This window comes from Hyperolius riggenbachi, chromosome 4, assembly GCF_040937935.1.
Source record: "Hyperolius riggenbachi isolate aHypRig1 chromosome 4, aHypRig1.pri, whole genome shotgun sequence".
NCBI lineage: Eukaryota > Metazoa > Chordata > Amphibia > Anura > Hyperoliidae > Hyperolius > Hyperolius riggenbachi.
Genome location: NC_090649.1, coordinates 209,810,563 through 209,824,073, shown reverse-complemented (window position 1 = coordinate 209,824,073; position 13,511 = coordinate 209,810,563). Strand labels below are relative to the sequence as shown.

Sequence of the window (13,511 nt, the reverse complement as noted above, 5' to 3'; positions counted from 1 at the left end):
CATCTGGGAGGTTTATGGATGTCCGGGGTGGGAAGATCATAAATTCCGTTTTGTCTAGGTTTTGTTTCAGGAACCTAGCGGACATCCAGGAGGAGATGGCTGATAGACAGGAGGAGACCTTGTCCATGGTAGTGGTGGATATGTCAGGGGTGTGGAGATAGATCTGGGTGTCATCTGCATACAGATAATAGTTAAAACCCATGGAGGAGATAACTTTGCCAATGGAGGATGTGTATAGGGGGAACAGTAGGGGGCCAAGGACTGAACCTTGGGGGACTACCACCGAGAGGTGGTTGGGGGTGGACGAAGACTCATTGAAGGCGGTCGTGAAGGAGCGGTTGGAGAGGTAGGATGAAAGCCAGGACAGGGCAAGATCATGAATGCCCATGGACTGGAGGAGTAGGGGATGATCTACTGTGTCAAACGCTGCTGAAAGGTCAAGGAGGAGGAGAATGGAGTATTTACTTTCAGCTTTAGCTAAGGCAAGGTCATTGACCACTTTGGTGAGAGCAGTTTCGGTTGAGTGGGCAGGCAGAAATCCAGATTGCAGTGGGTCTAGCAGTGAGTTGGCATTGAGGAACTGGGTCTGGCGTTTGTGAACCAGACACTCAAGGAGTTTTGAGGCAAAGGGGAGGAGGGAGATAGGACGGTAGTTGGAGGGTAGCGAGGGGTTGAGGGAGGGTTTCTTAAGCGGGGGTAGTACAGTGGCCTGCTTGAAGTCTGAGGGGAAGGTGCCTGTGGATAGGGAGAGGTTGAACAGGGTAGTGAGGACTGGGGCCAATTCCGTGAAGTGAGGCTGGAGTAAATCAGAAGGGATAGGGTCAAGGGGGGGAAGTAGTGGTATGGGAAGTCTGCAGTAGGTGGATGACTTCCTTGGTGGTAGTAGGAGTGAAGGATGTGAGGGCAGGATAGGGTGGAGGAGGAGCTGGTTGGGAGGGGGTGGGAGGTGAAGATTTGAGATTGGATATTTCCTGGCAGATGGAGACAATTTTGTTGGTGAAGTGGGTGGCTAAATTTGTGGCAGAGAGGGAGGAAACGGAGGGCGGGGGGGATTAAGCAGGGAGTTGAAAGTGGCAAAAAGACGCGGGGGGTTGGAAGCTTGTGCTCCGACGAGTTTGGTAAAGTATTCCTGCTTTGCATGAGCAAGGGCAGTGTGGAACTGCAGCAGGTTGGTCTTGTACTGTAGGAAATCCTGGTTAAAGAGACACTGAAGCGAAAAAAAAATTATGATATTATGATTTGTATGTGTAGTACAGCTAACAAATAAAACATTAAGATCAGATACATCAGTCTAATTGTTTCCAGTACAGGAAGAGTTGAAAAACTCCAGTTGTTATCTCTATGCAAACAAGCCATTAAGCTCTCCGACTAAGTTTAGTCGCGGAGAGGTCTGTTATCTGACTTTTATTATCTCAACTGTAAGTGGACTGTTTACTTTTTCTCTGCTAGAGGGGAGGTCATTACTTCACAGACTGCTCTGAAAGACTCATTTTGAATGCTGAGTGTTGTGTAATGTGCACATATTATAGAATGATGCAATGTTAGAAAAAACACTATATACCTGAAAATAAAGGTATGAGAATATTTTCTTTGCTGCTAATCTTCTAGTAATTATTCATAGTACACAACCCATTCACTATATCATATTTGTTTTTTCGCTTCAGTGTCTCTTTAAGTCTAGTTTTCCTCCATTTCCGTTCAGTGGCGCGTGTTTTCCTCTGGAGGTTGCAAGTATGGGTAGTGCGCCAGGGCTGGGGGTTTGGCGATACTGAGCTGCAGCAAGATTAGGACAGGTTAGGGTGGGGAGAGGGCATGGAGGGGGTCAGCAAGGACGCTAGGGTTGAGCTTGCGTAGGTCTCGCTGCCATTAACATGTCCTCACTTTATTCTTCAGATGGCTCTGCAATCTTTGCATACTCTGAAGAGGAGCTTCTCAACACAATTACTCTACTACTGGTCTTGAATGTGTCATTGTCCAGTAATGAAAAGCCTATCAGAAGCATGGGTCATTCTCGGATATTGAGAAGCTTATCAGATGTGTCGGTCATCCTCAGATATTGAGAAGCCTATCAGAAGCATGGGTCATTGTCTGATATTGAGAAGCCTATCATATTTATTTATCTTAAGTATTTATATAGCGCCGACATATTACGCAGCGCTGTACAGATTATATTGTCTTGTCACTAACTGTCCCTCAGAGGGGCTCACAATCTAGTCCCTACCATAGTCATGTCTATGTATCATGTAGTCGTGCATGTATCATAGTCTAGGGACAATTTTAGGGTGAAGCCATATAACGTATCTGTATGTTTTGGGATGTGGGAGGACACCATAGTGCCCTGGAGGAAACCCACGCAGACATAGGGAGAACATACAAACTCCTTGCAGATGTTTACCTGGCTGGGATTCTAACCGGGGACCCAGCACTGCAAGGCAAGAGCGCTAACCACTATGCCACTATGCTGCCTCTGATATTGAGATGCCTATCAGAAGCATGGGTCATCCTCCGATATTGAGAAGCCTATCAGATGCATGGGTTATCCTTAAATATTGAGAAGCCTATCAGATGCATGGGTCATCGTCAGATATTGAGATGCCTATCAGAAGCATGGGTCATCCTCCGATATTGAGAAGCCTATCAGATGCATGGGTCATCCTCCGATATTGAGAAGCCTATCAGATGCATGGGTTATCCTTAAATATTGAGAAGCCTATCAGATGCATGGGTTATCCTTAAATATTGAGAAGCCTATCAGATGCATGGGTCATCGTCAGATATTGAGATGCCTATCAGAAGCATGGGTCATCCTTAAATATTGAGAAGCCTATCAGATGCATGGGTTATCCTTAAATATTGAGAAGCCTATCAGATGCATGGGTCATCGTCAGATATTGAGATGCCTATCAGAAGCATGGGTCATCCTCCGATATTGAGAAGCCTATCAGATGCATGGGTCATCCTCCGATATTGAGAAGCCTATCAGATGCATGGGTTATCCTTAAATATTGAGAAGCCTATCAGATGCATGGGTCATCGTCAGATATTGAGATGCCTATCAGAAGCATGGGTCATCCTCCGATATTGAGAAGCCTATCAGATGCATGGGTCATCCTCCGATATTGAGAAGCCTATCAGATGCATGGGTTATCCTTAAATATTGAGAAGCCTATCAGATGCATGGGTCATCGTCAGATATTGAGAAGCCTATCAGATGCATGGGTCATCGTCAGATATTGAGAAGCCTATCAGATGCATGGGTCATCGTCAGATATTGAGAAGCCTATCAGATGCATGGGTCATCGTCAGATATTGAGAAGCCTATCAGATGCGTGGGGCATCCTTAGATATTGAGAAGCCTATCAGATGCGTGGGGCATCCTTAGATATTGAGAAGCCTATCAGATGCGTGGGGCATCCTTAGATATTGAGAAGCCTATCAGATGCGTGGGGCATCCTTAGATATTGAGAAGCCTATCAGATGCGTGGGGTATCCTTAGATATTGAGAAGCCTATCAGATGCGTGGGGCATCCTTAGATATTGAGAAGCCTATCAGATGCGTGGGGCATCCTTAGATATAGAGAAGCCTATCAGATGCATGGGGCATCGTCAGATATTTAGAAGCCTATCAGAAGCATGGGTCATCCTCCAATATTAAGAAAAGCAAGAGCCTTGTTCCATAAACATCGTGACTGTACAACACATCCTCTGGCAATCACTGCTGCTGAACAAAGGTTGGGAGGTATTGGCTGTTTTCCATATCTTGGCAGATGGCAGGCACCTGCCACAAAGAGAAGCCATTAAGGAGCAGGTAAAGCTGTTCCATCACGTTTTCAAGGATGTGACAGCTTTGTGACTGAGCTTTGAGATGTTCCAGGTTTACTTTTAATAAACCAATTGTTCATTAAACCTCCACACTTTCACAAGCTTACCATACATCTCATTTTTAATATCTGATTATAACTAATTCTTCTTTAAAACACATTAAAATAGTTTATATTTGGATCTGTTTAAAAGAACATACTATATATATTCAGACTACTAACTCACTGGGCTTAAAGGGAACCTAAAGCGAGAAGTAAATTAATTTTACCTCCTTTTCTTCTCAAAAATAGAGGCTTTTTTGGGTGGTATTTGATTGCTGCTGCTATTTTTACTTTTAACTAATTAATAATAATAATTTATTAATTAAAAATGACCAAAATTTTTGCAAAAAAATAAATATTTTTTTATCCCCCTCCCAACTTATCCTTAGACTAAGATATACACACTACACTATACATACATAGACATACTGTATGCCTATGGTAGGGACTAGATTGTGAGCCTCTCCAAGGGACATTTAAGTGACAAGACTATACTCTGTACAGCGCTGCCTAAGATGTCAGCACTATATAAATACTTTTAATTTTATAAATAAGATAACCAGCCTTCCAGAGCTGATCGTTGGCTGGCAGGCTGATCACTGGGGCCCGCTGTATAGAGTGATGGGACCGAGCATGAGCTCTTGTCAAATCTTGTTCTTTGTGAGAGGACACATATATACAGTATGTCACGGGGGAACGAGAGAGCCGCTGTCCTGCCGCCATTCTGCGTTAGGCGGTCGGTAAGCAATTAAGCAATACCAGTTACCTGGCTATCCTGCTGATCTTCTGCCTCGAATGCCAGGAATACACGATGTGTTTCCACGGCTCGATTGAGCCATTAGATGGCTCGATTGATAATTTCCGACGTGTCCGATCACCCGCCGGATCAATTCTGCGCTAGATACCACGGGCTGGACAATAGAAAACGAGCAGAAGATAAGAGAATCGCCTGTGGGGACGAGCGGGAATCGATCCGGCGGCATAATCGAGCCGCGGAAACGTCCCGTGTATTCCCGGCATAATACTTTTAGCCATAGACCTTGAACAAGCATGCAGCAGATCAGGTGTTTGACTTTATTGTCAAATCAGACAAGATTAGCTGCATGCTTGTTTCTGGTTTTATTCGGACACTACTGCAGCCAAATAGACCATTCAGGGCTGCCAGGCAACTGGTATTGTTTAACCAGTTCACCCCCAAGGGTTTTTACCCTAACGGACCAGAGCAATTTTCACCTGTCAGTGCTCCTCTATTTTATTCCCTAATAACTTTATTACTACTTATCACAAGAAAATGATCTATACCTCGTTTTTTCGTTACCAATTAGGCTTTCTGTGGGTAGTACATTTTGCTAAGAATTTTTTTATTCTAAATGCGTTTTAATGGGAAAAATAAGAAAATAATGGGGAAAAAAAATCATTATTTCTCAGTTTTTGGCCATTATAGTTTTAAAATTAAACATTCTCCTGGGGATAAAACTGACACATTTTATATGCCCAGTTGTCCCGATTATTAAACCATTTAAATTATGTCCCTATCACAATGGCTATCATTCATGAACAGGCTGTCGGTAAAGAGAATCAGTGTGGGAAAACACCGCTGGCGGATTTTTAGACTTCTGGGTGGGCATTCATAAAAAAGTATCCATGTGCGGAAGCAGTGCGGAGATTCCCCGAACTAAGCTGGCGGTAGGCTTGTGGAGACACGGAAGCTGCCGAGTTGATACATTTCTCCGTGTTCTGCTCTACTGCACTTACATTGGTATCGCCACAGATTGTCAGTAAGTGGTTAAAAGAAAATAAATATGGATGCCTCCACATACTTCTCACTTCAGGTTCCCTTTAAGCCTTGTACTTATTCACCTTTAGAAATAGCTACATTATATTGTATTGTAAAATGTCAGAATGACACAAGCATTCTACGTTTTGTATTTGTTTTAGTATCGTCATTCTATTCTTTCAAAAGCATATTTATCTTAATCCATCTGCTGTACCTGTTTTTAACCTGTTTCCATTTCCTTCAAGCCACTTTGCCTTATTCTTTCTCCATCACACACCCTTCAAAAGTTACGTTACTGAAAAAAACCTTGAAGGGAGTGTCCACACATGCACAGGTGTCTATAATCGGCAGCCTACTGTCACTAGGAGGCAATGCCTCATCCTGCTGAATGTGACATCCACATCACTCTGCACTGGTGAAGACAGACAGAGATTGCTGCTCACTGCAATTGCTTGGAAACTCTGCTGTGTGCATTGACACCTTATGAAACGCTTGTATGAGATTACATACTACTGTGTGCTATGCTGTTGGATGGAGAAGTGTCACATAGAAGAGAAGGAGCACAGTCAGTATCTTCTGTGACTGGCACTGATTGAGGAGAGGCTTTTGGCCATCAGTGAAGAGACATTTGTACACAGGAAAACTATGCACCAGTGAAACATTATGGTAAGAGTGCTGCATGCCAGGAGGGAAAACTAGTGTGCATCTGGGAGATTAACACCACACGTTTGGCTTTGTGGTATATGACTTTATTCTACTTTTCAGGATATCAATTTTATATTTGCATACTAATCTGATTCAATCACTGAGCAAGCTGGTTGAACATTCCCCTGATAAAATCTACATACCTCTGCTCTAGCACAGACTCTGGTGACATCTGACTTTCACATACACCTCTGGACCTGTTTTCACTATGGGAACTTTCATTGGGCACATTTCTCCGGGGCTGGCATTCTTATCTTTTGGTCTCCTTTATGCATTTCGCTACTCATGGATGGTCCTGAATGGATGTCGAGATCAATATGCTCCCTGCAACAAGCCTAAGCAAAGGTTTTGGAAGGCCTTGCCTGTGGAGGCAGTGATGAAGCTGATTTATTCCTTCATGGCTGTTTTGGCTGAGTTCTTCTTTCCTCCAGGAGTACAGAAACTACGCTTCTTTCGCTCAGATGACCCTGAATATCGTTTTCAGCACCCCAGTGAGTGGCAGCATGCCACCATGTATGGGCATTTCTGTCTCAGTGGAATCCTGGACATTGTAAGCCAGTGCTGTCTGCAGAAGCGTTGTCCACTCCTTGAACAAATAGGGATTACTGCTGCTTTTTTTATCACAACCCTTTTACTCAAGTTCCATGGACATGGCAAAGAAGCAGTGGAGGTACAAGTCCACTACCTGCTATTTATCACTTGTGCCATTACTTGTGCATTAATGATTGTTGAGATCTGGCAGCCAAATCAACGCCGGCTGTGGTTTACCAAGGCATGGTTAGTGACTGTGCAAGGAACATGGCTGCTTCATGCTGCCTTTATTTTGTATCTCCCTCCAACAGGACATTCTTGGGACTCGTCAGATCCTGCCAATCTTATGTTCCTCACTACCTTTTACTGCTGGCACCTGACGCTGGATGCAGGGTTGATGGCGCTCATCTTCTGGGTAACAAGTATTGTGCACACCCGCTGGGGCGGAACAAAAGGTTACCATCTGGCTGGAAATAAAGCTGAAATGGTAAAACTCACCGGAGAAGAAGATGAAGAATTGTAACGGTTGTGATTGAAATCTTAATTTTATTGAACACATAATTCTACACTTGACAGGTCAGTTAAGCTACATACACATGGCGGACAATTGTCCCCCGTTGCATGTGTGCACGTGAACAGGGAGCGATAGCTCCCTGCCAGCGACAGCTGTCTACACGTCTCGCCAGAAAGGCAGAGACGCGGCGGAAGCTGTTTGTGAACGGAGCATCCCCCAGCCGGATGCTCCATTCACTTGCATAGGTCTCCTGTCGCTAGCCCGCGTACTCACGCGGGACTAGCGACAGTTCCGGCGAAGTTGCGGCGACAGCTGTAGCCGGCGATTGAACATGTCAATCGCCTGGCGACGCAGGCGACCTGTCGCTGCAACACGTGCGTGCCACGTGGTTGCAGCGACGGCCGTACCCCGTGTGTATGGGCCTTAAGGGCTCTCACACATCTAGGTAGTAGCATTCTCTCCAGTCTTATCTCATGAGTGTCCATTAATTTGATATTAACTAATTATAAACGGAAAAGAAAAAAAACAACACCCTCCTGTACAAGCAGGTGCCAGTAACCTGGGCTAAACCTAATGTCATTGCCTGGAGACTATTGTGTAGATAACAAAAATCAATGCTCGACTGCAGGAAATAGTAGGTGTGTTAAGAGAGTGGCTATAAACGACTAGAATTAGCACTTACCTTACAAAGGGGCTGATACTCTCTGTGTTGAGGCTTTCAGTATCATTGCTCTATGAAGCCTGGAAAGGTAGGAGTTAGTGGCCAGCAAAACCTGAATCTCCAGCACCTGCACTGAAATACTGCTACTACTGTTATTGCCTTACCAAAAAGATAAAAAAAAAAAATCTGTGTGTGATTCAGTCCTCTCAATTCAAATGATCACTACTAGGTGTCAGGGCTGGTTCACACTGCAAGAGCTTTTTCTAAGCACTTGTGATTTTAACAGCTCTTGGCAATGTAATGCTATGTGTGTGTTCTTACTTGAGCAATCTGATTTTATGAAAATCACCCATAGCATTGCATAACAAAAGCTTTTCAATTCACTAGCGCTAAGAAAGTGTGAACCAATGATGATCAGTTAGATGCAAATTGACTTTGTTGTAAATTGCATGCAGTTTGGAATTTGGCCAGTCCCAATAAGAGGCTTCGCACACTTCTAAGCTGCAACTTGTATTAAATTTGTTAAAAAGTAAAAAAAACAACAACAAAAAAACAACCCAAACTAACATCTCACCGATCATCTTTATTGGGTGGAGTAATTCCATTGTAATTCCACCTACACGGCTGAGACATACATTATGACACTCTTTTTCAGAGCATTAGGGCTTTTATGATGTAACTGAGGCATGAGGGTCCAATATTTCACAGAGAACACACATGTGAACACGCTGACAATACAAATGTATGGTGAAGGTCGCATCCCTGAGTTGTAACAGATTGTGTTATTTTAATGTGCTACCTATAGCAAAACAGCATGCAATCCATAGCAACTGACCAGGGTAGGAACTAACACGCGTGTTTGAACACACACTTTCAGTTGTGTTATGCCCTTTATAGGCTACTTTCACACTGCTAAGTTGTGCTGCGTTCCCCGGATCGCAATGGAAGGGAAACGTCGCAATGCACATAATGTCTGTGGTGCAACGCATACAGTGAAGCATATGGTACATAGAAAGCATGCTTCACTGTCACTGTAAACATGCGTTACTTGGTAACACACTGTATGCATTGTGTTATGCCTGACGGATCCATTGCACCACACTTGTCCAACCCAAAGTGCACCAGTGTGAAAGTATCCTTAAGGCCTCATTCACATCATTCAGCGCAGATGTCTGTGCGATCGGAACGCAACGCGTACGATCGCATGCCACCTGTGCTACTATGCGCTGCTCTGCAGATTCCTTTTACCACAGTAAATGGGATCTGCGCTGTGATACCCGAAAATGCATGCAGCAGTGCAATATCGCAGCACAGCGCTGTCTATGCCCTTCTACCATTCTTACGTGTCGCACACTATGCACGCTGCCAAAATGCGCACGGCAGCGCGTATCGTCTGAACACGCCCTTAAACTCACATTTGCAATGTGCCCTTGTTGCTGTTGTTCATAGGACTAAACAGTGACACTATATAATTGAGAGAGATCAGTCAATCACACAAGTCCTGTACAACAGCTTTCAGTTTATTTGATACAAGCAAAGCAAATTATTTCAGTAAATAATTGATCAATGTAATAATTAAATTGCAGTTTAAAGGTGCGTACACATGCACAGTTTCACCTCAATTTGTGTCGCCCACCAGGCTCAAACTCGATCTTGCGGTACCACCAATACTGTACAGATATGTCACATGGCATCAGCCAGGTGGCGCATTCTAGGTCTATAGAGAAGGGAGGAGAGGTGATGACACCGGAAATGTCAGAGCAACTTCCACTGGTGGGGTAAGGAGGGTGAACTGTGGAAATGATAGACATTGGGGGTACCTGTATACAGGCTAGATCATCGGGCCAGATGGCCAAAAATAGTCTAGTGTGTGTATGAGGCATAAGTCTCAAGCTATGTACCTGTCGCGATTTTACCAATGACCGGCGATTTTTTTTGAGCACTGAGTGGTTGTTGCATACCACATCGCTAACCACCATCATCAAGGGGACATAGCTAGACCTGTCGGATGGTGAGTGCAGAGCTTTAAAGTGAAACTGAAGTTAAAAAAAAAAAAACTTATGATGTAATGATTTGTATGTGTAGTACTGATAATTAATAGAACATTAGTAGCAAAGGCAATAGTCTCATATTTTAATTTTTAGATATATAGCTGTTTTTTATGACATTGCATAATTCTGTCACATTTGCAGTTACAAGCCACACTGTATTTTAACCACTTCGCATCCAGACCTTGTTTTCCCCTTATGGACCAGTGCGGTTTTGACGTTTTAGCTATGTCCCTATTTAATCTTCCATAACTTTATCCTCACTCGAGACACCTAAATGATCTAGAGATCGTTTTTTTCAGGACAAATTAGACTTTCATTAAGGTGGGGTTTTGTCCCATGAAAAATGTTGTTTTCTATACATTTAAAAGGTGAAAAAGAGGGGAAAAAAAAGAAAAAATGCATTATTTCTCAGTTTTACCAATTCTAGTTTAAAAATAAAAAGTGCTACTGCTTGTGGCTTGGATGAGCCCACAGATGACGTAGATTGACGTAGACTGGTGGATTAAGTGGTTAAACCATAAAACAAGCAGAGTTAATGACCCTTTCAACCTCCCACCAGTAAAAATCTTATCTAAATCTGTCTCTGAGGCTCCGTTCACATCTGAAATCGAAATCGCAGATGCAAGCGTTTTGCGATTTTGTGCGTGATTTTTTTCTGTGGGCTGCGTTTTTTAAAGCACTTTCCTGAAGCGATTTTGCAGAGCGATTTTTTTAATTCACTCCCTGACGCAAGTCAGGAAGTGTATTTATTCTTAAAATCGCGAACACAATTGCCGCACAAAGCAATTTTGTGAGCATTTAGTGCTCTTCCTATACCTTCCCTTCGCCCCAAAATCGCCCCAAAAATGGTACAGGCAGCACTTTGCGGAGCGCAAAGTGGACGAATCGTGCTGATATTAACTTTCTCATAGAGATTCATTGCACAAGCTTTTTGTGGGCGATTTTGAAAATCGCCTGTGCTTGAAAAAAGGCCGAAAACGCCCTCAATATGAACAAGCCCTTACTGTTTCTTTAATGTATACATGCTCCAGATAACAGTGACCCAAGTTGGGTGGGAGAGCTCAGAGAGGCTCTTTTGCATAGATAATAACTGAAGTTTCTTAACTCTTCCTGTACTGGAACCAATATTACACTCATATTTGTGCTACTAATGTTATATTTCTTAGCTGTACTACACATACAAATCATTATCTCATAAGTTTATTTTCACTTCAGATGCTCTTTAACCCCCTCGTCCATGTATGCCAAGGAGGATTGCTTAGCCTCTGGAGGGTCTTTTTACTTACTTTTTTGTTCAAAACATGTAGCTAGCACTTTGATAGCTACATGTACCTGCCGATCCGCCGCAATGCGCCGCTAAAGGGGCTGTCGTCCTACCCCCCCCTCCCCCCCCCCCCCCCCCCCCCGAAACGTCTAGCGCAGCCTGGCGAATCACCAGGCCGTGCAATGGGAAGGATCGGAGCTCCCCATGATGTCATGTCCGATCATCACCATTGCGACGGGAGAAGCGACTATAGGAAGTCACGCTTCTCGCAGGTTCTTGGACGCGTAAGTATGGCCGCCGGGGATTGGGAGGGTGGATGCGGACGGCATGGCGTACTGCTGTAGCTAGCAATATGCTAGCTACAGCAAGAAAAAAAAAATTTAACAAAAACGGTAATGCGTACTTATGTACGCATTACCCAGAACGCCAGGGAGGTTAAGCAGAAACATGTTACAGAGATTTTGGGGAATCCAAATTTTAGAGTTCCATCACTGACATCTCCGGTCTCCAAGTTTTCTGTGTGGTTTAGTTGATAGGAAAAAAAAAGTGGTTGATTGATTAGCTGACAGATATCATCTTCTGTTTTACTGTGTATTTACTGTATTGTTTTTGTGTTTATGGAATCCATGCAATTATATGGTACTTGCAAATCCTGTATTTTTAAATGTAATTAAATAAGTAATGTTTAGCAAATGCTGAGTGTCATGGGGGTGAATTATTGAAGGCTGCTAGTCTTCACACAGTTATTTGAACCGTGTTCTCTTCAAAGATGAGGGCGAGGCTCAGAAATAGAATTGCAAAACCCAGGTTTGTAGTGCTAAAGAACACTTACCCCCTGTGGGGAATGTCTGCCTTTTTGATTAGTCATCTTTTGATGTTGAGGATTCTTTTAGATGCACGTCTATGAATAAACCTCATCAAGTCAGAAAATGGAAACAGCAGCTACTTCTAGTAAGTGCAGTTACAACTACTATTACTATTACTAACATTACCACTACTACTAACTCTACACCTGCTACCACTGATATGGCTACTACTACTAGTACTTGTGCCACTATTACTACTAATATTTCCAATACTTCTACTATTACTATCACTGTTAATACTGCTACTTGGAGTAACTACTAATAGTATCTCTATTTCTGCTAATACTACTACTACTGCCACCACTGATAGGACTACCACTACTAGTACAGCCACTACCATTGTATTGTATTGCTGCCACTACCATTAGTATTAATACTACAATTGTTTTGGCTTCCACTATTGCTACTACCATTACTAGCACCTGCTGCTATTACTACTATTAGTACCTTGCTACTATTACTACTACTTCTGCTATTATTACTACTACTGCAGCAACAACTACTATCACCACCTACAAGACTGCTTTTAGTACTTTTCTGCTATTACTACTACTATCCCTTCTGCTAGTAATAATAATACTACTGTTACTACAGTACTTCTACTTCTGGTGTATTTGCTATTTACTACCACTATTATTAGTACTGTTATGATGACTTCTACTGTTACAAATACTGTTAGCATTCTTCTATTAATACTACAACTGCTTCTACTACAAACAGTGCTACTATAACTATGGCCACTATTACTTTTACTACTAATAGTTACTATTACTGCTACCACTTCTATTGCTTGTTAATACTTATACTTTGCGCAAAAAGTGGGATCAGCGCATCACCAGGCCGCCTCCGAATAGCCTCCGATCAGAGATGCGCTAAACCCCCCCGAGACTGCAAACGCACCTTGAACCCAAACGGAGGCCCTGCATATACACAAAAGCAAAGCTGTTAAGTGGGAGTGGCTGACCAAAAATGAATTAAATTAGTACATAGCAAGGAAATGAACAGCGCTACTTAAAAACAGATGAGTGCCTACCTGCAAAAAAGTGCAAGCCCCACTTATGGGATAAAATACACACTGAGCATACACATGACCTGTCTACCACTGGAGGATGTTGGTTTCCTGTAACAGCTTGCATGCAACTTGTTAAGTACTCGTCCCTCCCACTGCGAAGAAGTCAATCCTCCATGGGAGGGGACCTAACACTAACTAAATCCTACCTATGCATATACATAGCCTGGGCGCGCTACCAAGTAAAATTGAAAATTGCGCAAAAAGTGG

At 43.1% G+C, this 13,511-nt stretch overlaps 1 protein-coding gene across 1 annotated transcript; it reads left to right on the top strand.

The window, feature by feature from the left end:
- Positions 1–6,016: 6,016 nt before the first annotated feature.
- LOC137571744 (transmembrane epididymal protein 1A-like) lies at positions 6,017–12,059 on the top strand. The gene has a single exon (XM_068281320.1). The coding sequence runs from the start codon at positions 6,554–6,556 to the stop codon at positions 7,397–7,399; it is 846 nt and encodes a 281-aa protein (XP_068137421.1). The 5' UTR covers positions 6,017–6,553; the 3' UTR covers positions 7,400–12,059.
- Positions 12,060–13,511: the final 1,452 nt, after the last annotated feature.

Excerpts from the sequence above, each read along its gene's own strand:
- LOC137571744 (XM_068281320.1), top strand. The coding sequence starts at position 6,554 with ATGGGAACTTTCATTGGGCACATTTCTCCGGGGCTGGCATTCTTATCT.